Source organism: Argiope bruennichi, chromosome 1 (genome assembly GCF_947563725.1).
Source record: "Argiope bruennichi chromosome 1, qqArgBrue1.1, whole genome shotgun sequence".
Lineage (NCBI taxonomy): Eukaryota > Metazoa > Arthropoda > Arachnida > Araneae > Araneidae > Argiope > Argiope bruennichi.
Genome location: NC_079151.1, coordinates 147659808 through 147683860, shown reverse-complemented (window position 1 = coordinate 147683860; position 24053 = coordinate 147659808). Strand labels below are relative to the sequence as shown.

The window sequence follows — 24053 nt, the reverse complement described above, 5'->3', positions numbered from 1 at the left end:
GCGACAAGCATTTCGGCATCCACAGAGCCATTTGCGCACATTATGGCGATTAACAATGCCAGAAACATGAAAGGATGCTTCATCGGAGAGCATTATGCTCTTCAGAAAACCAGCAGCATCTTCTATCCTCCTTAGCATATCTGTTGCAAAGGCCATCCTCCTAGGCCTATCGTTCGGTTCCAAAACTTGAACAATGTGAACTTTGTATGCATGCAGTCTTAATTTTTTCTTAATAACCTTGTACACCGTCGAAATTGGCATATCCAATTCTGTTGCCGCTGATCTCACAGATATTCTAGGATTGTGTAAAAATGTCTCTCTGACACGCTCAACATCAAAATCACTTGTGCAAGGACGTCTGGAACGTTTCTTATCTTCGATACTTCCAATTTCTAGAAAATTCTTTTTCCACCGCAAGATGCTGTTTTTGGATGGAGGATCGTTTTGGTAAATTCTTCTGAAATTTCTCTGTGCTTGCACTATCGATTTCATTTCTATGAACCACCATAAAATCTGTGCTTTCTCTTGTGGTGTACGCATTCTCCTTAATATCCACTCGAATAAAACATCACATACAAAAGTACTACATAGAACAAACACATCAAAAGTAAACATAACATTGCAATAGTTGCCAAAAACAAAAGAGAGAAAAATGCAATTAATAAGCAGACAATATTTAGAAAAGTACAGATATTTAGACTGGAAAATGAAATTATCTAAAAATAACCACACGTGCAGACGATATTTACAAAAGTAAAAATATTCAAACCTGAAAAGGAAAATATATGAGTTACTCCATCAATAAATGCCATAAGTTTGTTTATATCTTTATTATTTTACGAGTTATTAAACATCAAAATGGGTCCGGGACTTTATAAACACCCTGTATATTAATGCTTTTATCTTTTTTTCAAAATGATTGAAATCAATATCGTTTTAATTTTTAATAAATTGGCTGTTAGGATTTTAGTCAGTAAGTGCCAGATGAGTAACACTTCGACAAAATCTTTTAAGCTTTTAGTAACTTTTATAGATAAGGCTTTAGAGATTTGGTCTTATTGGGTGGAATTTATTGCAAATAGAAATGGAATGGCATCTTTCCTGATAAGTAATATTATGGCTTGAAAATCGGGGAAGAGTGTTATCGACAAAACGGATTTTGTATCAAACGCGGTGTGTATCTTTTTCGAGCACCAACATGCTAAATAGTAAGTAAAATTATATTTATGATTTCTATTGAATTTATGTGCAGCTGCTATGTTGTATTCTGTAATGATTTTTAAAATATAAGGAACTTTTCCGCTTGTGGAATTTGCAACGGACGACACGGTCTGTTGGCAATTCAAATACCGTTGTTTAGTATTCTGATGTTAATTTTTCTTTTGCTGGTTATAAACTAAAATATTTATAACTCATATTCTGGATTTGTAGAATAATGAATTTGTTCAAGAATAGGTCCACAGTGTATAATGGAAGATTTAATCGAAGAAAGTTGATTAAATAAATTATTTAAAGCTAATTTTCCTCCATTGAATGTTTTGAAAATGATGCTAGTTATTAATATAATTTGCATGAAGCTCATTTTTTATCTGTTGACTGTCGTGAATACATTTCATTAGTGATCGCTGTAGAGTTTTCACTCTTTATCAAGGATCAGTATGATGTTGTTTGGGGCAGATGGTGTCTACAACAATACTTGCACGGAAGATGAAATACTGCCAAGTAGAAGTCTGCTTTTATTTATGATTGCATTAATTTAATGTACTTTAATTATTTTTGCTATTAATACTACACTTTTAAAAAAATAGTAGAAATAATAAGCAGAAAATGTCTGCCCTTAATAAAAACAAAGGTATGTAGCTACATGAGAACTTATCTCTGTCTACTTGCTGGTGTTTATAAAGTTTAGACCAAAAGAACTAAATCTCTTCTGGTCCAGAATTTGAGCTTTGAGGCACAATTTTTTAAAAGTTTAATTTAAAATTTTATTGAATTAAAATAAAAGCTCAATTTTATTGCAATATTTTCATCTATCCTCATTATATTTCCCAATATTACCGTGAAAAACAATAATATGGAAAGTATTATAGATGACTGAATAAATTTAACAGCACCTTAAAATTTTAAATATTTTCTTTTCAACGATACCATTTTAATCGTCGTATTGCTTTCTATGTGATTTTATACATTCTGAAATGAAATTTAAATATATTTTATAGTTAGACTTGTAATAAAATTCATGTCATTTTAATGACTTCGACAAATATTTTCTTCCGGATTTTTTTCCCGGTTATTTGCAGGCAATATAGATTTGGCTCTTTTTTTTTTCATATTTTATCTGTTTGAAAAAATAGTTTGATAAAATTCTGAGTAAATATTTTGGTTTTGAATTTATTGCAATTAATTTTAAATTTCAGAATTAAGCGATGAATAAAGTCTTTTATAATTCTTCCATTTCTAAATATTTCTATCCTTTTCTGTAATATAATTGGATCATAGAAATATATTATAGCTCTTTTAAAACTGAACTTATACTATCTTGATTTTTTTTCGAAGCATTAAATTAAAATTCTTTAAGATATTAAGAAAATTATGAAACATGTTGGGTAATACACATAAAACTTCGATGCTGAGTGGTTTCACTTATTTATTATCTTAACATTATTTGCACACTTGTTTCAATTCAGCAAATAAGCGGTTGGATTCATTAAAATTCAACCATTTTCTTTTCCAAATTAAAACTCGAACTTGGGTGGCTTACCAAAATGAAGGCTATGCGGAATGGTTGGATAAATAACAGATATGCGGAATGTGTAGAAAAAAAAAATGTAGAGCTTCTAAAATAGTACGATTTAAATGCTTGCTAGTCTGGAGTTAAAAAATTCTTTGCTTGAAAAGCAATCTATGCATAGCAAATTTGTTTGTTTATTTTAATAAGTCATTTGGAGAACCAGCTGATAACTAGGACTGAGCGATGACTGAACTTTATCACCGCGAAAGATCGTCCAACACATATCGATATTTTTCGATACATTATATTATTTATTTATAGCTATTATAAGTTGTAAATACCATCTCTTAACATATTGACTGATCAGAATAACTTCAAATAAAAGGAAGTTTCGATTTAAATTTTTAAAAAATTCTTTCCTTTGAAAAAAATAGTTGGAAAATAATAGTGCTAAAACCCCTTTAATAAAGTTTGAAGCTACGAATAGAATTGTGGATTTTATCTATATGAATCCTTTTTGCTTTTATTTCCGAAGATGAATATGCAGCGATTAAACAAACGACAGCCTACAACCTTCCGATAACTGCTATTATTTTCCCATAATGGTATCATTCAGTTAGGGAACAGAAAACGGTTCATTCCAAAATGAATGCTTAAAACAAGTATTTTTATATATTAGAATATGACTGTATTTATAGAAATATTGGCACAAATTCTGTATGAAGGCCAATAAGAATGATGAGCAACAAAATTAAACACTAACCGATAACCAAAACGAAATCGAAAACCCAAAGGAGCCGTGAATATCGATTTATTGTATCGCGATTCATCGTGAACTATTATTCATGAGCATGATTTCGATAGAACGATATTTTTCGAAAACTGGCGTCGAAAAATTCGGTTTTACAAAAAATATTGATTTATTTCGATACATCAAAAATCGGCACAGTCCTACTGGTAACCAGAATCGGTTATTGGTACATATAAAATGTAATAAGAAAAGTTTTACTTCTGGGCCACTCCCTTCATTAAATACTTTTCTAACAGAAAGTGGAGGACAGAATCATTTTTTTTACTGCTGTTTTATAGATAATGAAGAAATAGATTTCAATCCGATGTCCACCCCCTCCATTTCATATTTTTATATCTGGATGGATTTTCAAACTAAATTAGAAGATGCTATGCACAGCATAGTTATATGATTTCGTGTCCAAAGTGATTCCACATTTATAACCTGAAAATTGCTTTCTCCAATTTATATTTCCTTCCCTTCAGCTATATGAAAGAAAGATGCGACGGGGAAATGCTCGGTAGAAGTTTGGGTAGCGAGCGTTTCCAGATTTGTAGTACATGTCATAGACACACTGCGTGTGCTTTTTTTTCATTTGATGATTGACATACGGCAGAATACGAACGACATAAAGGGAATTTTGAAGACAGGTAGAATCGAAACGATGTTCTAATATACGCGACAGACATCTGCTGAAGTTGTCACATGTGGACTGAAACAATGGGTCCGACCCGCATTCACATACTCTCCGAGGACTTATTTAACGTTTGAAAAAACGAAGGAGAGTTTTCGTAGATTCAAACGTGTCAGCTTATTATAGAACTTACTATTACTGTAAATAGATTCTGAAATGTGCCACCTTTATCAAGTTGGTTCCTATAATCCAGTGAAAAGATTTGCGACATTATCTTAATCATTATAGCCAATGACAAATTAAGTTGATAAATTATTCTATGCACGTTATGTTATGTTGCATCATTACGCGCAATTAAATAGTTCCGTGCATGACGCTAATATATTTAGAAGTAAATTATGTATTTGAATATTACATATATTTTAGCAGAATTTATTTCTACCAACCAGTAATAAATAGTCTATGAATTAAAATCTCATATCGAAATGAAAATTGTTTAGTTTTTATAGATTTCTTTCTATACGTCTAAGACGCATAGGAATACGCATGGCTCTGATGTATCGGCGAGTGTGACCAGACGAGTCTATGAGACAGGAGTGGATCTGAGTTCGTTTCACTGCATTTCGTTTCTTCTTTGCGCCAGAAAGAAGTGGGGAAGAGCGTCCAGTTCATAATTGTATCTATTATATCTTCGCGATTCACCTTTCGTTTCATTTTTTTCTCTCTCGATCAACATATGAACTCTTTTACAACAGATCACATATTCAACATTTTTCTTTATTCAAAGGCTGCGGCTTCTATCAGTAGCAAATATATAGCACAACTTCAAAATATGCTGTTCGGTAGCTCAGTGGATATATTGTAACTGACATAAGGATTAAGAAGGAAGTGAATATAGAAAATTAACAAAAGGCAGCAGGTTTCTGATAGATTACAATTTTGATTACGATGAATATTTCGAACTATGAAATGCATCGATATTCAGACTAAGATTTTTTTAATAAAATTTTTTACACGATTTATTGAAATGGGTCTAAATAAAATACTTGAAAATAGAATCAAATTTGGTCATAAAATATTCAGATTAGATCATTATGACAGCTTCTTTGAATACAGTTGGATGCAGTTGATTGATTAAAAGATCAAAGTTTAACAGACTTCGGGTTATTGATGATTTTGTTTCCATATTTGAAAAAAAAAATCGAACTTTTCTAGCTAAAAATATATCAGGATTTGCTGGAAATCAAAGAATAGGCAATCTTAAAGTATTTCTACAAAAAAAAAAAAAAAAGAGAGAGAGGGAGAAAGTTGACATTACTTTCAATAAATCATGTATTCAAATATTCAAATTAAAACAAAAGACTAGATGAAAATGACGAATTTGCAGCAAAATAGATGGTGGGGAATCCAGAAGACTTATAGAAGAAACACCTCCTTGATAATGTTAAAAACTAAAAGATTCATGGAAATTTTTACTTTAATTGCATTTTTAATCACCATGCATCTTTCAAGGCTCATCAGCCCAGATTTTTTTAAGCAAGAATGGATAGTTAGTGTTCCTGTATGAAAGCAGTGGGTGGGATTCCATGCAATATCAAACAGTATGAACTTCGGAATTATCAATGCGAACAGTGGCCTTCTGACTGAATGGAAATGGTCCTGAAAATGTTACTGAAATTCTAACTTTACCTTCTTGTTTAGTGAGAAACTATCGAGTAAAAAATTGGTCTATGCTTAATCAGCATTTTCCGTGGACATTGTTTTGTCTTCCTCTCGTACTTTATGTTGTTGTTTTTACTTTTTTTTCTGTTTTATTCATTATTTCCTTATTTTTACTAAGTACTGTGTGGTATTCCGGAGGATTTCAGTGTGAACGGCTGCTGGCCATTTACAACTTTGTCCTTTCTCGCCCACACACGAAGTTTTGCGCTTTGATGGCTTGTTATTTTCTTTGGCCTTTTTTCAACAGGTTAGATTTCTCCTAGTTGATCCATCTTTTCCCGTTTGACTCAGTCTTGAGCGAGGTTTGTATCTTATCTATTCACTCTTCAATATAAGGATAGTCGCCAGAGTAACTCTGTACCACATCTAGCGGCTAAGGATCTCTCGTAGTTTTTTTTGTACCTAATGCTGTCTCTAATTGCTATAAATAATGCGTTCAAACTTCCGATATCGACTTGATTGAATTGAACAAAAATATTTAAACTGCTTTCGAATCTTTTAAAAATTATGCTTGCGAGATGGTCAGTTCATGCAAATTATCAGAAAAACAGGAAATTAGGAATTCAAAATTGGTCAATACATTTAGTAATTTGTGTACAAGAGAAAGAAAATGTTAAATACTATATAAACTGGAATGATCCTTTTGTAACCAATCATTTATTATTATGTAATTTGCTATACTGGTGACCTTCGTCACAATGTATGTTCCACTTAGTGAAGTAACAAAATTAATACGTAAATCATAATAACCATTTAAATTTCGTATTTTCTCAAGTGAATTTTCGCGTTTTCTTTTTTAATATATTCTTGTAAAGGATACAATTAGGTATTTAAATATAAATATTTAACAGTTCCATAAATCCTGAATGAAAGATAGGAGGATCCTTGTAAATATTTTAAAGGAAGGGCGTGAACCAATTAATTAGTATTAGTATAGGAGGAAAAACAAAATCTCGAAATAGAACTACATTTTCCTATTGCTAGTGATTATGAACAGGTGTAATGTCTCTGAACTTCCGGCTCACTGACTGCAGGGACTTCTTTATCTTTTCTTCTCTGATATTCCAGAATATTTCTTAAGAATTTCTTTCTTTTATTTGACTTTCTTATCGGAATATTTAAAATCATCAAACTCTTGTCTTATCTATTTTAATCTAAATCTTGTTATCTAAATCTTGTTTCATTTGCATATATATCAAACAAACATCTAGCTTTCTTGAAAACTATCACGTCTTTCGTCAGATAGAATTCAATATATACCGAACTGCGTTTTCCAGTTTCCTTTCTTTGGAAATTATGAAGGAAGCAATTTGTTTTTCTCACTGCTCGCTGTTTTGCTACCAACTGCTAGATTCCTTTGCTTATCTTATCCATGGTGAACAATTTTCCGATAAAGTTTCATGGTACTTCTTGTCAGTGTGAGCGTTTCAAATTTAGCTAACACAAATAAAATTTGATAAAGGGCGAGACGATAGTAAATTAACTAGTGGATTATGTATTATCTGAAAAGTCGCAAATGAAGGGTATAGGGACAAAATGTTTCTATCATACTATGGTCGTATTTAGCTTCAGAATGTGAATAGAAATTCCTCTAGATTGCTGTCTGGAGCATCAATCCCTCTTTACAGCACCGTCACTCCAAAATAGTTTCTTATCTTTTGTTCACCTTTTAAGATTGCCCTCAACACCAAATCTGCGATGCTAATGAATATGGAAATTATATTTTATTTTTGATTCAGTTCGTTCATTTAAATAAATTAAAAATATTCGATGCGCTTGCATAACAGAATTCTATTGTTTTCCTCAAAATTTGTAACTGGTTAATTTAGTTTTACATTGTACTTATTAATTGGCTTGAGAAGCATTAAAGAAAGTTAAGTATAAGAATTTTCAAGTCAAATATTTCTAATTTTGCTACTGAAAGCTAATCCATTGAATCGCAAAAGAAGATAGAGCAAGCGTTTCCGAATAGTGGAATGTACAACTTTAAATAAAAATTTCGATACGAATTACTGAGGGAAGTATGTACTTTCTGGAAAAGAAAAGGAAACCTCTTTGATGAATTCCGCGTATAGCAATTGCATTTTTAACGATTTAATTTTGGATCAAACAACGGATTTCAATCTCCAAATCTTATATTCATGCGAACAGTATCACGCGCCATTAAACCAAACAATACTCACGCATTGATGAAAAGAAAAAATTGACCTTCAGCTCATTTCTCTTTCGTTTGACGATGTGGTTATTATTATTATTAATGTTACGCTTCAGACATTATTGTTTCTTTTTAGAATGATGGCAAGATCAGTGCGAAAAAAAAAAAAAAAAAAATTGCCTCCTAAAAAGGAAATTTTCGAAGTTTTAATTGAATATTTTCGAACTAAATTTATAAATAGAATATACGAAAGAAAAGGTACGCTGGAATAGTCTGAGTCAGAATATTGGTTTTTAATTTTAAGAAACAAACGAAAAAAGAAACATGCTTTAAACTATATAAAAACATTCGTAACACATGCATCTATCATTACTAATGCATCTATGGGAACAAGATATACAGTAATCTCTAAATAAAGATATTCGTAAAATTTTATAAAATATGAATTTTTGAATAATAGCGATTAAATATCTCAGAAGGATATTCCAATATAATTTTTAATTTCTAGAACACGAAGCAGACAACAAGAAAATATTATAATCATCAGAAGTATCAAACTCGAGCGTTTGACAATCTCAATGTTTCGAACCTTCCAGAATCTGAAAAACATATTTCTGCTCATATCCCTGTACATTTGTTAATACGATAACTCCAAAACTCTTTGAGTTAGAGAGATGACATTTGATTTCATTGACTTGACATCAAATGTGTAGAATTTTGAATGAAATCAATTCAGAGGAAGACTGTCTGTCCAATTCTCCAAGTAAAATGAACTTGATAACTACTAAACGTTAAGAGTAAGACTGATAAAATGTGTTACTCAGGTTTAAAATCTGAAATATAAATTCTACTGAAATTTTGAACCAAATCTCACAAAAGCTGGACCGTCTGTTAATCTGTACTTTCTCATGCATGTAAACACAATAACTTAAATAAATGAAATTTGGTGTGTGATCTTTTGACTGCAAATGTCATTTTGTGTCAAATATTGGTTTCAATCAGTAGGAAAAATATTTTTAAATAATAATTCTGTTTTCGAATTCTTGTGTATTAAACGCATGTGAGGGATTCATCGCCGATGATCGCTAGATAGAATCGTTAAAAATGCTAGATTCACGACGAAAATTTATATTTCGTAATGATTGTATGGCGTTGGCGATTCACAATCTTACCCTACGTCCACAATTTTATGTCAGAGAGGATGGGGGGGGGACGGATGACACTTCTATTAGAGAGTATGCGATAAAGGTTTTTAAAGAAAACACTTTCGGTGATTTGTTTTATTAAATTATATTTCTTTAAAAACTCAGTTTTTAAAGAACACACAGAAGTTATATATATCGCTGGGTTTATTCATTTTCCCGCCTCAAACTTACTTTTAATAGTCAAACCACCCTAAGTCATCACGATGATTCCTGCTTTAGATTATTTTTTCCGGCATGAAGAATATCCACAAATACACTTTTATTGTTCCTTTTTTTAATATAAATATATATTTCCTTAAAAATTGAGATGAATAGGAAAACAGAATATTCTAAAAACTTCTACTGAAATCGACTGCCACCTTTTGCTATACACAGAATGTAGCCTTTCAATTGTACTGAATAAAATATGGTATTTTTACTCAATTCTAATAATTTCCTTGATATATATAATAATAATAATAATAATATCTATTATGTGTACTAACGCTATCTCTAATATTAATGTTTTATCATTATATCAAACATCCCAAATGAACCAATCTGTTTGTCTTTTTTTTTTTTTTTTTTTTGTCCCCATTTCCATTTTAAACCTCCGCACCTCATTCCAGTTTCCATAGAGTTCAAATTTGAAGATAAAAAAATTCAGTCTGTTTTACTGCATCCTCTTCATAATTAAAAAAATATTTTATAAATTTCTGTTATAATTAGAATTTTTAAATTCACTTTTATGATGTACGATTTGCTGCTCATTCTAAGGCATCCCCGATCTTAATATATGAGGGAAACGTTTTCGAACGACCTTCCCATTATGTGATTAGCAATGAATGCCCTTTCAAATTCCAAATTCGAACTTCTATGTCTACTTCCCTCCCCGAAGTTAGTTTACAACTGCACTTCCTTATCTGAGATGAATCGTCTGCTTCTATCTTTCAGAACGGTGTCCTTGGGTGATATCACCATTACGTCATGCCCAGCTGTGACGTCATCCTTCGCCCCGCCCCTTCCTGCTCACAAGCTCCTCCTCCCCGCGCGACGTTGCTCACACTGTGCGACAGCCAGGGTGCCGCTGCCACCAAAGATCTGCTGAAGCGTCCCATCATCAAGTGTATTGTGAAGGTGCTCAAGCGCACCCAGAGCGGCCAGGATACCGGCGACCAGGTCTCCAAGAAGCCCAGAGAAGACGTCCAAGGAAGTGTCAACCTACCGAAGAACACGAGGTACGTGGGGCAGTTTTGTGGTTGTGCATGCATCATTGGTCAAATTGACAGATTATTTATCAGTCCCCATTGTTTCGGTGATGATACTGGCTGACTTTTGGCTGCAATGAAAATTTTACCTTTTCATTCAATTTTTTTTATATATATATTTTAAAGAAGAGGCTTGCATTCTCTTGTGGCAGAGATGCAACAACGGCAACTGGCGGCCAGGCCATAATATTTTTTTTTTTGTCCTTTTTCTTGTTGTATTTAGTTTCAAAGGAGGAAATAAAGAGCTAATAATTTATTTCCTGGGCATCCCTCCATGGCCCAAATTGACATCGTGGTGATGGACAAAATCCTTCCCTTCCGACCACATCTCCCCTCCCGTGGTTAAATAACTCTGGGTAGTTCATGGACCTTTTCTATAATTGAAATAAACAAATAAGCAGACAAAGAAAGGTAGTTTGTGTTTCATAAAATTTGTTGATCTCTATTCATTAGCTTCGTCCCTCGCTACCTGCATTTCTGTATTCTTTGTTGATAGTGCTTTGTCCTTTGAAATCAAATTAGAATGAGATGCTTCGAAATAAGACGATGCGGATACACGTGGGAATGCCAATCCAAATGAGTTAACAGATTTTAATGAACACCAATTTAAAAATACAGTATTCTTTGATTAATTTTTTATTGTGAAAAATACTTCTAGCCACCTGAGTAGCATTTCTAGTTTGGTGAAATATTAAATCATTATTCTGACGGTTGTGAGTGAATTAGAAATATCTTTATTATCAGACATCACAGGTGGTCCTCATTCTTTTGAGTTTTACCGATTCGAAAACTTTCCACGCATGTCATTTTGTATGACTGCTATTATTTTAATCATGCTTGATTTGATTATCCGAACTATATTTCTAGTATGACATGTTTGGTTGTAGTAGTTATGCACATATTAAAAATATCTTCATGAATGAGACATCGCATTCCTAAAGTACCTGTACTATATTGCACTCAGCTGTACTATATCTTAGTGTTTATCCTATTAATTCTTTAAAAAAAATTACTGATTTAGGTATTTGACTGTAATTATCATCTACATCACTGATTTTCACATTCTGTATTTGAAGCATGCTTTAAGGACATTTTACTGATTAAACTTTTTGCGTTTAAAAGGATATAAAAGCTCGTGTAAGTATACAGACTTACAAGTGCTTTCCGTAATATATCATAACTTGCTGTTTTTCTACAATTCTCTGTCATTTCAAAAACCACTTATGCGATACGTTTACCAAACCATATTTTTTAAATATGAATTTTATTTGTTGTCGATGGGTTTAAAATCTCAGATTTCGTTAGATGCCACTAGCTGACAATAAAAATGTTCTCTTTCCAATTTTTAACAAATTTCAGATTCTTCCAAAGTATTTTTCTTGCTGTCTTCAATACGTAACTACCAATTAACTGCATATCAAAGTTGTCTATATGAGGCAAATGTAAGAATAATGCTGTAACTTTCAATAGAACAACAATTTTAGATCATGTTTTTTACACAACGAACAGCTATGGATATTGGAAGATTTACATTCATGCCCCATGATATGCCATTCCGTTTTTAATAAGATTACATTTTTCTAATAAAGATTAATTCAACATATCCATAAAGTTTCATTGCACCTTAGGCAATGAAATTTTTTCTATTTTCTCAATCAAGCATTTTAAATCGAGGTCGAGTTTTTGAGATCCAAGACAGTGAGGTCCTTCTCTTTTAATAAACTAGTGAATTTAATTTTTGCCTTTCAACTTGTTCTTAGCTTACTTCATATTTTAATGATTTATTTTAGATTAATTTTATTAATTTACTATGACTGTGCGACATCGACGTTTGCACAAAATTACTATTTCAATAGATACTCTGTGCTTATAAATAAGTGAACGTAATGGAACCGACAGGAACCTGACCATTTGTACTTGACAAAGAGTTAATATTCTAATATTTTTTAATACTTCATAGAATATATATCTTTTACGAATTTATTTATTTACCATCTAGGCTAATAACATTTTTCTGACAGACTTGCCAGTTTTAAGCAACTGCCTCTTCAGAAATCTGAAACTTACGTTGAAAATCGTGAACAATTTTACAGAGTCTGTGTATTTCATATCGCTTCTGTCGGTAAGAATTTATTAAGAAACCCGTCTTGACATGAAGCGAATTAATGATGGTTACTAAATAAGTTTTTGTAATTCAATTTCTTTTTTTTTATCATTCAGCACAAATTCGATTTTTTTATTTCTTATCACCCACTTTCGAGATCGCAGGAATTTTTTTTTTTTTTTTTCAATAAGTAAGGACGCGAAATAATTTCCTTCCAGGAAAAGAGTCGGAGTCATAAAAAAAGTTTGAGAAGTTCTCTTTTAAATAACAGTTTTGATGAAATGCGTCTTTTTTCGTAACTGAGGGAACCAACTTCGTGATAAAACAAAATCATCTGCAGCAACTGCAGAGCAAAAACAAAAATGAAAGCTCCTTTTGGTGCCTGCGTGTACAAGTTAGAAATGAAAAGTGACAACAAGCTTCATCCTAAAGTATTTTTTCAGTTCCAAAATAATTGGAAGTTTTACAGGAAGTGCATCTAACGCGCTCTCTGCTTATCAACATCGACGCAATTTTCTTCGAATGCCAATAGAGTCATGACAGTTTTCGAGACAAACGTAAGCAACTCTACTTTTGTTTTACCAAAGTAACCATATTTCCTAAACTACATTCAAGAACGATCTGAATATCCAAGAAGTAAAATTGGGATTTCAAATGGAAAACTGTAGCAGTCCAATTTAATATAGAACCTCTGTTCATTTTATCATTAATTCTAATGATTGTACTGTAATAGCATTAAAAAAAAGCACCCAGTGGAATGAAATCGTTCACAAAAATAGTTCATGCACAGTTAACTTTTAAAAGAGGTATTACTGCTAAAAGTATTTTTTAATAATATCGGTTTATTTAATATCTATTAAATATCAATTATTTATTATTATTTTTTTTAAGAAAAAGGCATGGTAAATCAAAATATTTAATGAAAATTCTTGTGGTCAGGTTCCATGTTTTTTCATCAGGATCTATGTATGTCTTTTCATTTTATACAAAATGTCTGAAACTGTACTATCTCGGACGTTCCGGGGAGTTATGACTTAGGTTTTGTTCATCGAATACAAAAATCGAAGTCGCTTTTGCTTTTTAATGTAACACGGCTTATTTTTTTTTAAATTTAAATTACTCCAAATAAAAAGAAAGGAATTAATTAATCCAACTATTGTAATTAACACTTTTTTGCTGTCAAAATTCATTGCATGTTATAAATTGCATGCTATTTTATTTAATTAAGAGAAAAATCTTGAACTCTTTATTTTAGTTAAAGTTGTTGTCAATTTCTTTATTACATGATATAATTGTATTTGTAATTTTGATCATTTTCCAGAGTTGCCAGTAAAAGCATACATGTCACTTATAGCTGCTTTTTTTCTTTACATACTAGTATGTTCATATAATTACTAATGCTTACGATTCATATCGAAATCTTTATTTATGCAACATATTAGCAAAAATAATCTTCGACTCTTTTTTTAAAATCCTTTTTGTGAAAGTATAATATAAAATCCAGGGGGAAATCCCCGATATTTCTTTTCAAATTCTTCCCTCTGAGAATGACATTTGCCTTTGCGATCTCCATGTTCTGTCAATAATCAGATTCGTTTATTCATGGAGCATTGCCGTTTCGAAATTGCGTTGAGTACATTCTAATCCGTATTTACCGTTCGGCATCTGTTGCTAAGTAACCTTACGCGCACAATTCCTCAGAAATTGCGTTGAGACGAACCGTCACTTTTACTGTTGCCGATGACGCGTAATTGTTGTTTTATGAGCCGGTCGCATCCGCGGGACACGTGGCCGCCGTAAACCGCAAATTGTTATTGAAAGGGTGCCAACAAGAGGATAATCGCTCTAGTACAGGGAAGTGTTCAATTATTTAGCGAACACTATAGTTGGAATATGGGTAGATACTTAGCTCTAGGAATATGGGTAGAACAAGGAATGCATAGATTCCATGGAGGGGGGGGGGATTGCTAGAAAGGAAGGATGAGGAAAGAGGAGGGAAGGGGTGGAAGAGGCAAAATATATGTCCATTTACTAGTGCCTACTTTTTATTTTTTTAAACCAAACAAGACGATAGGGTAAGAAAATGCATGCTGTACCCAAGTGCTACGCCAATAGTCATGGGCTCCGCCTGGATTGGACTACTTATGCGCTTTGACTCACTCTTCGGAAATTCTTTCAAAAGTACATTTTTTCAGCTCAGGTTGTGTTTTAAATTCTAATTATAGATGTACCATGTGCGTCACTATCTACCCTGTTAAGATGCGATTTTGAAAATAGTTATCTTGATATTTATAGCTGAGATAGCTCGATTCGCAGAAACTAATTTTCTATATTATATTTATATTATGTAAATATAATTTAAAATCTTTTAATGTCGTCCCTTTTTCAACTGGTGAAATATATTTTTTTCATTTATTAGCATTTATGTCAAAATTCAATTATAAACTAATAGAAAAAGATGCATGTTTACTCGCACATTCTCCTATCATTTACTCGCATTTCAAACGCTTTTTCTGATTTTGGGTCATTTTATAGATCATTGTCCCCCTATAAGTTATGATTGTGGAATTGCAATTTAAAATAGATTGTTAAACATTTTGATCAATTTTCATTGAAATTTAATACAAATTCCCCTATTTCTCAAAAAATGTTATATTTATAAAAAGAACTTTTTCATCATTTTCTTGTTTATGATTGATAAAATATTCAAAAATAATAAAAAGTATTTAAAAATTCAAAGTTTCCCAAAAATTGTGTAGTTGGCTGCCTTAATATTGAGAAAAATCGGATAGGGTTTAGATATGTAATTACTCTAAGCTTTTAATTTTGATGGATTTGCGCCCCCCCCCTTTTGAAGTTACATGAGTTGAAATATTTCTGGATGTACATTATCACTTTGAACTATGGTCTGACGATGACGACAGTATCTAAACTAACACCACCTCTCCAGGCTTCTATAACACAGGCATTACTCTTGCGTGCGCAGTATCAGATATTTGGTGATACTGTGTCTCGAGCCCGCGAGCTTTCTGCCGAAAAAATTTATTTCATTTCGGAGTACAGTACACTTTCGAGTATCCGGTTCAAAATTATCCGGCATTTGTACTATCCGGCCTAGTCTTCACTATATTAATTAATTTAATAAGGGCAAGGTATTACATTGGCAACATTACCAAGGCATTGGAAGCGGGCATCTGCTGCAATCCTCCTACGTGTCGTGTGCAAAATACAAGTTGAGAAAGGAAAAGAATAGCGTTCTGCTCTTTGTTCAATGTTTCGACAATGTGTAACGGACCTCCATTATTTCCGCTGTTCCTGGTTGTAACTGTACAATATATACAGTATTTGTAAATTGTTCTTGGTGTATGCTTAATGTTTTTTTATGTGTACCACAGTGAAGATTTCAAAATGGGTGATGAATGAAAAAAAATTGTGGTGACTACAGAGGTGAAATGACGCGCTAAACAGTGACTAGACTCTGGCGTAACAGCAAAAAACGGCTGCTTCTATGATTTACCGGCCGCGATCACATTCTACTTGGCTTGAAATAAATGGAGGTTTAGTACTCAGTTAGAAAATACGCACTATAACAGTGAGTTTTGATATAAAAATTTTGTCCTCTGCTATCGGTGGGCAAAGAAATGAGCTCATAGAACTCCCGCCTATCTGGCTTTTTTTGTTATCCGGCCTACCCTTCCGCCACATTAGGCCGGATACTCGGGAATGTACTGCATATATATAAACGAATTTCAGTTTAATGGAGAAGGAAACGGAAACCGACATTATTTATTTACATAAGAGGAATGCATTTGCTTTTTATTCTTAGAAATACTCTTTATTTGAATGTTACTTTATTCAACAGCCAAGGCCAATCGCAAACACGGAAATTAATAATTAATTTGATTCAGACGACTCATTCTAACGCGTCGCTTAATCTACCTGAAATCTTAAATCTTTTCCTTTCATTCTTAACTGCCGCTAATAATGCTGTTTATTCGCTTAGATATCGTTCAGCAGGATCAGTTTTACAACTAGGTAACCCTTGGCGACCACCTACGCCACAAAACTGGGACGCGCGGCTCTTTTGCTCAATTGACAATCGTGTGTTGGATTTGCTACGCTCAGCCGTGCGAGAAGACGCAAATTCCCATCTCGTTTTATGGGTCTTAACTTTTCATTTACTGCATTTCATTACTCATCATCACCATTAAAAAAAAAAAAAAAAAAAAAAAAAAACGGATTTAATGTTTAAAATACAAGTTTATGAAAACTGTCGACAAACTTTTGCACCTTTTTGTGCAATTGCAATATTATTTTGTTTGTTAAAAATATATTAGTTCTATCCAATTTATTTATATTTCACTCTGTTAGATTCTATGAAAAATTGTACTTCTGAGTATGAAAATATATATTGCAATGAAATCTATCTTTGTTTTTTTCTGCTCTTGCTTGGGAAGAAAAGATCCAATTTTTGGAAATCACTGAATTGGACATTATGCAGGGGATCGCGGAAAATCATTTATAAACTCTGAAAGTGTGCCATTCATTCGTAAATAAATATTTTTTGCAATAGAACACGAGGTCGAAACATAGAGGAAAAAAACCACTGCAAGGGAATCTTCATCAATGAATTAAATAAAAGAAAAATATACATTAGAAAAAGTATCAGACACGAGTTTATTGGAATAGAAACTGACAGTAGCACATTATTTCAAAGTGTTGCGTCAGATAACCTCAATTAAGTTGCAGTGTAATGAGGAGTATTTGATATTAGTAAAGGATTTGCGGTCTGAAATCTTTCCTATGCTGCTATTTATGGACACGGCCCATTCCCGACATACCTACATAGATTCCTTCTAGTCAACTCTCCTTTCTGCAGTTGTAGGGAGATAGGATTCCTAATTCACTGCACCGACTGACTGGTACTGGTGAGTTGCATCGAATATCCTTTCACGCGGCAAGATTCACCCTATAGTAAATCGTATTCGTAAATACCAAGACCTCTTCAAATACCAAGACCAAAATGTCACTCGTCAAAATCAGCCGAAATTATTCCCTCATAAATGCAATGTCCTACGTTCTCACGAAGGAAATCAAAATCACAGGACCCAGTCGGACGATACAGATTTCTAATTCTACAATGTTTGCTTACATGTTTATACATGTCATATAAATGTTTATAATGCTGTTTACCAATTTTTTCCCCTCCCTCCCTTTTCAATTAGTAATCTCACTTCTCTGTAAATTCAACCCATTGTCACCATTTGTTTTGAGGTATTCTTGTTCCCTTTACTTAGTTATTACTTCGCCAAAAATACAGTCACGTAGGATTTGAGATCGACGGGATTCTCTCTGGAGAACCCTTGATGGTTTGTCGTTTCTTTTCCCCTTTTCTTTTCTTTCCATCTTGTACTCATCCAACTGGTTAAATAACTCAGTGCTATTGGCACCGGGGGCTCACGATGGCGTTATGTTATGTGTCGCTATTTATGTGGCGATATCATTGTAGTAATATAAGCTTTTATTCCAATAACATCTTATCTCATACATTCTTTTCCTTTTCTTAATTAAATAGCGAGGAATCCCCAGGAGAGATTGACTTTTGTGTCATCCCCTCCCCTCGTCTTATTACAAGAAATGATTGTTTTTGGCCTAACCTTACAGTTTCTTTAATCTTTCTTTTTTTAGAGTTTCTTTATGCGTAATCTTTAGAGACAACCCTCGCATTACTAGGGAAATGTTTTAATTCCATTCCGTATAAAAGATGTTTCTCACAAACGCAAAACTGAATTCCAAAAATCGTGAATATTCTTTCCTCATCATTCTCGCAAATTTACATTTTGAAGGATGGCATTTAAAATAACAGATTTTTTTTTGGAGATAACCTTTTCCAATTTGTTATTTTTTTTAAAAAAAAATGCCTTTTTTAATTGTTAGGGAATGAGTTCAGAATCTGTTCGAAGACAGTAGTCGTTTCAAAATTCAAAGATATGATGATACCTTAAATTCTGTTTTTCCAAAATGATTGGAATATTAGTTGATGCACTCTGCATCACTCAAGATTAAAATATTTTCACGTCTTTTGTTATTAAAAAAATTGTCTTTTTAATGAACTGCCACGGTACACGAAAGCTTTCCCATGCTTCATTGTTTGAGTGCAAAATTTCAATCATTCGCAACGTAACAAGTGCTTGTAACATTACCTAGACATCAAGTGAACTATTGTGGTAACGGTAAACGGCATGTATGAAAAAATGAAAATGTGTTTGATATGAACTGTTCACAAAATGCCAACTCGCATTTAAATAAAAAATACCTTAAAAAAATGTAGATATATTATAGTTTTAATTCAAAAATACAGATATGTAGTAAAACAAAGGGAGATTATAATTTCAATGTAAACCTATTTTTCTATCAAATATTATAATATAAAACTTCCTCATATCATCTGCAAATGCATCATCTATGCAAAATGCTTAAGCTCTTCTTTATTTTGAAAAAGACAAATATCCGTCAGACACTTCTAGATAATCTATTGTTCTGTATTTCTCTGTTTTTTGCTGAAACTAAATATATTTTTTAAACAGAAAATAGAATCCTTCAGCTTTGAAATCTTACGTCTACTACATAATATCTTTTATAATTTATGAAATATCTTAGAGGATTATTCAATAAAAATTCTTCTGATTCAACAAAGAAACTATTTTATTACGGCAAGAAAACAATTTTCAAATAATAAGAAGGATAATATCTTAATATATATAAATTACGTGTCACGTTGTTTGTCCGCGATGGACTCCTAAACTACTTAACCGATTTTAATCAAATTTGCACACCGTGTGCAGTTTGATCTAACTTAAAAGATAGGATAGCCCTTTTTTTGAATTTTTAATTAGAATTTTAATTATTAATTAAAAACGAACTTTCCCGCCAAAAAATCGTTTCATTTTCCCCACCGCCAATCTTATCTTAATATATATAAATTACGTGTCACGTTGTTTGTCCGCGATGGACTCCTAAACTACTTAACCGATTTTAATCAAATTTGCACACCGTGTGCAGTTTGATCTAACTTAAAAGATAGGATAGCCCTTTTTTTGAATTTTTAATTAGAATTTTAATTATTAATTAAAAACTAACTTTCCCGCCAAAAAATCGTTTCATTTTCCCCACCGCCAATCTTATCTTAATATATATAAATTACGTGTCACGTTGTTTGTCCGCGATGGACTCCTAAACTACTTCACCGATTTTAATCAAATTTGCACACCATGTGCAGTTTGATCTAACTTAAAAGATAGGATAGCCCTTTTTTTTGAATTTTTAATTAGAATTTTAATTATTAATTAAAAACTAACTTTCCCGCCAAAAAATCGTTTCATTTTCCCCACCGCCAATCTTATCTTAATATATATAAATTACGTGTCACGTTGTTTGTCCGCGATGGACTCCTAAACTACTTAACCGATTTTAATCAAATTTGCACACCGTGTGCAGTTTGATCTAACTTAACAGATAGGATAGCCCTTTTTTTGAATTTTTAATTAGAATTTTAATTATTAATTAAAAACTAACTTTCCCGCCAAAAAATCGTTTCATTTTCCCCACCGCCAAATGAGTAATGCTTCAGTTTTTTTTCCCAACAGTCATGAGGCTAGGTTTAAGATTTTTCGGCTGATTATTTGAAACGATACTATTTATTTTCTTAATGTTTGATGCATTTAAAATTAAACATTGTGAATGAATCGATCTTTCAGATTCATTCTTAAGTACTTTTGAATTAAAATAAAACAGAATGAAGGAAATTAAAAATTTCTAATCTGCATAGCGTTACCCCAACTGGCGTAGAAAAACTCACGCATTTGCGTTACCATAACTGACGTTGAAAATTCACGCATGCGCATTGTGTTCTGATTGTTGACATGACAACCATTATCAACGGATGATTTAAATTATTTTTAGGTTAGTTGCATGTTTTTGTAATTAAGTTGTATTTATGTTAGTTATATATTTTTTGTATAAGCTTATAATTTTAAGTACATCGGTTTTTTAATTTTTTTTAACCTGTTTTCAACCGATTATTTTAAACGATTCGTTTTATTTTATTAGTGTTTGATGCATTTAAAATTAAACATTGTTAATTAATCGTTCTGGTCATAATGAATCTGAGAATATTTTGTTTACAAATTCTTGAAATATTACATAAATTAGGAAAGATATTCTTTAGTGCCCATAAAGTTTAAATGCTCAGTGACTCTATTTTCAGTAATCATATTATAAAAAATATATTTTTGTTTCAGTAAAAAATACTATATTAATTGCAGATGAATCCTTTCCATTTTAATTTATAGTATAAATTAACTAACTAACTAGAACTAACTAACTAACAAGGAACTAACAGAAAATTAGAGAGATACATATTACGTTATGACTGAAGGCGTTGATAATATTATGAGAGAATTATATGACTATCAAAATTTGAAGTTTTAAAATATTTTGATGAAGAAGCTATTAAAGTAGGAATTGCATAAAATATTTAATTATTAAAATTTTAACGAACATTAAGATTGGCGAACCAGCTGGTCGCCAAAGGCGGCTAGTATTTTTATAAATTCAATTATATAGAGGATGTACACATTTTTAGAGCGATGTCGGGGCCATTTGATGAACGTTTAAATGTAAAGACTGTTTTATTTTTAAATATTCGATCTGGTAATCTTTTTCTTAGATTATAAATCTGCATTTCCATTGTAGAAGGGTTTTCTTAAAATTATAGGCACTTATTTCCTTTCCTCTTCTACTACTTTCCGGAGCCCATCAATCGTGATGGATCTGCTCTTTTGCTCTTAGAATAAACTCATTCAACAGACTAAAAGCACCATTGACCTTAGTCGAAATGTTAGGGGATTTTGCAGGAATATCTTGAAAGGTATATATACAATACCTGAGTCAGTTTTCATTTTTCAAAGGAACGCGGTGGTGCTTTTCGAAGTATGACTTGTAGCTTTGTCTTAATAAAGTTTAACTCTTTGAAAATCATTTGATTAAAAAAAAATGGAATTTCTTCTGCAAATATCAGACGTGAAACTTTTTCTTGAAAGTACGTTAAGTTGATTTCGACATTTTTTCTCCCATTATTCTTATTTTTAATTTTCCGTAGTAGAAGAACTTAGAGACAATTACTTCTTATGTAATAAGTGTTCACAAAAGAAAAAAAATCAAAATATTAACTATATTTTTAATTAAAAATGAATCAAAATGCGAGAGTTTTCCTTCATGAACGGATGATATTGTTGCTCAAAAACTATTTTTACATCAAAATTAAGATTTAAAAAAAATTCGCTTTTCAGTGATAGCGATTAAGTAGATTCCTTATTGTAAGATTGCTATTGCAATCGACACGACGTTCTCATGACACGACTTTTAGAAAATTTCTGAAATCTTCACCAATCATGATCCCCAGAATCCCTAACCACCGAAGTCCTCAGAACTCTCCGTTCATCTGTTTATTTCTCTTTCACCACTATATACGTATAGTAGTGTGTATATGTGTGTAGAACGCCTTTCCCATATCATGTAGGTAAGTTTCGATTCCAGTTTAACCCCTTGGGATATGTCGTAAGGAGAATAAAAACTTTGGATGAGTTCATCGATAGGCCCTATTTAGATGAAGAAGATGGAAATGGCGAGAAGTTGATATTTTCATTTCTCTTAACTTAAATCTTCTTATCGATTGAAAATAGAAAAATAAATTGAATCAGCGTCTCATTAGGCCGAACAACTTATGCATCAAAAGTTTTTCGATAATTGCAATCGCTTAGAAATTAGGGATTGAAAAGTGATTTTTAACACCTAGTAACGTCTGCTTTAAATATGATCTGCATTTAAATGAATAAAATTAAAACTTCTACGCCTATTCTTTTCCCTTAATTTGAAATTGTTTAAATGTACACTGACTAAAGTTGAATAGCTTTAAAAAGATGCCCGTGCTTTAATTCTTACAACTCTATTTGATTATGTTTGTTTATTTGTTTAAATATGCCGATTCAGATTTATTAAAAATTCAATTTCCGATAAATGCTGAATTATGCGATATGAATAAATTAATAATATATGTTGCTTCAATGTGCAATATTTCATTGCCCCCCTCCTCCCTCAGGATCGAAAGGAATTTGAAAATATTTAGATGATAAGAAATCTACTTTTCCGTTCCAGCTTCTCCAGAGGAATTGATTCTATTACCAAATATATTTTTTCTTTCTGATTTTAATATTTTATTTTTCAAAATATTTTTAAGTCACCGCTTTTCATTGTTTTCAGCTCTACTGTTCATAATTTTAGTAACTATTTTAAACACACGCGCATTGTGACGATATTAAACCCATTTTTGTGCCCACGTCATCGTTATTATATAATAAATAGTATATAATATTTAAAAAATAATAACACATGGAATGAGCTCAAGCGCTACAGTGTTCCAGACTAGAAATCTGAATTTATTTTAATCTTTTTTTTTTTCAAGTGTTCTTTCAGAGGTCAGATACTTTATTATTTCCCTCCCTCATTCGGGATTACGTCGGCCCCTCGTACAAAAAGCCCCTTTCGAAAAGAACCAGCCACTCAACGCTTTGGTCTTTGATACTTTACTCAATCGATTCAACAACTTTTGTTAGGGCAGATGACTCATGCGAAGAAAGAAAATGTCTCTCCTTTGAAGAGCCTTAATTTGATTCATGCGGTCACATATGATGGATACGTGATGTTACTGCGAACACGAGCCGAGCGCGGAGGTGAAATGCTGTGTTTATGAGATTAATGTAGAGGGGGATAGCTAGACATGTCTAGTCGTGAAATATGATTGGAATGTTTTCTTTCAGAAGAAGGATAAGATACCAAAATCGCGTTTTACAGTTTCTTCGAATGCACGGTTTATTTAGTTGGAAGGGGAGAGATTTTGTGAAAACTGGTACAAAATGCAATAATTTCGATTCATTGGAAAGCAGTTTTGCTCTAATTAATTACAATTTTCAGATTTTCAGATTTTCAGATTTTTTCCGTTAGTAATCTTGGTATTAAAAACTGTTGGGAAAAGAAAGTGATTTTATTGATCAACTCTTTTTCATCGAGAGTATCTCAAATACGGGGATGAGAAATCACTAGATTAATAAGCAGGTTCTTGCTTCCCTGGGAGGTGGAATGGTATTAACGTGTTTGTGTTGGTGTCAGGAGGCATCCTTTTTGATGGCTGGCCATTTTGAAACCAAATACGATAACTGGTCATTCGTGTCCAGGAAGTTTAGGCAAGGGATATCAGTTATGATTATGATTATTATCTTATCGGTAGAGTAGAGTATGAACTATTTGTTTTACAGAGTAAATAAAAAATGAAACTACATTTCTTTAAGTTCAGAAGAGTGCAACGTATTCTACGCGCGATGAATCTTTCCATAGGCCCAGCCTTTCAA

General features: G+C 32.2%; 1 protein-coding gene across 2 annotated transcripts in view; it reads left to right on the top strand.

The window, feature by feature from the left end:
- Positions 1–24053, top strand: part of LOC129975821 (transcription factor E3-like) — a 136772-nt gene that overhangs the window by 65166 nt on the left and 47553 nt on the right. For both annotated transcript variants that reach the window (XM_056089174.1, XM_056089091.1), the window contains exon 2: positions 10171–10454. In XM_056089174.1, coding sequence (XP_055945149.1) covers positions 10204–10454 — 251 coding nt within the window. In that variant the 5' untranslated portion in view covers positions 10171–10203. The remainder of the gene's footprint in view (positions 1–10170; positions 10455–24053) is intronic.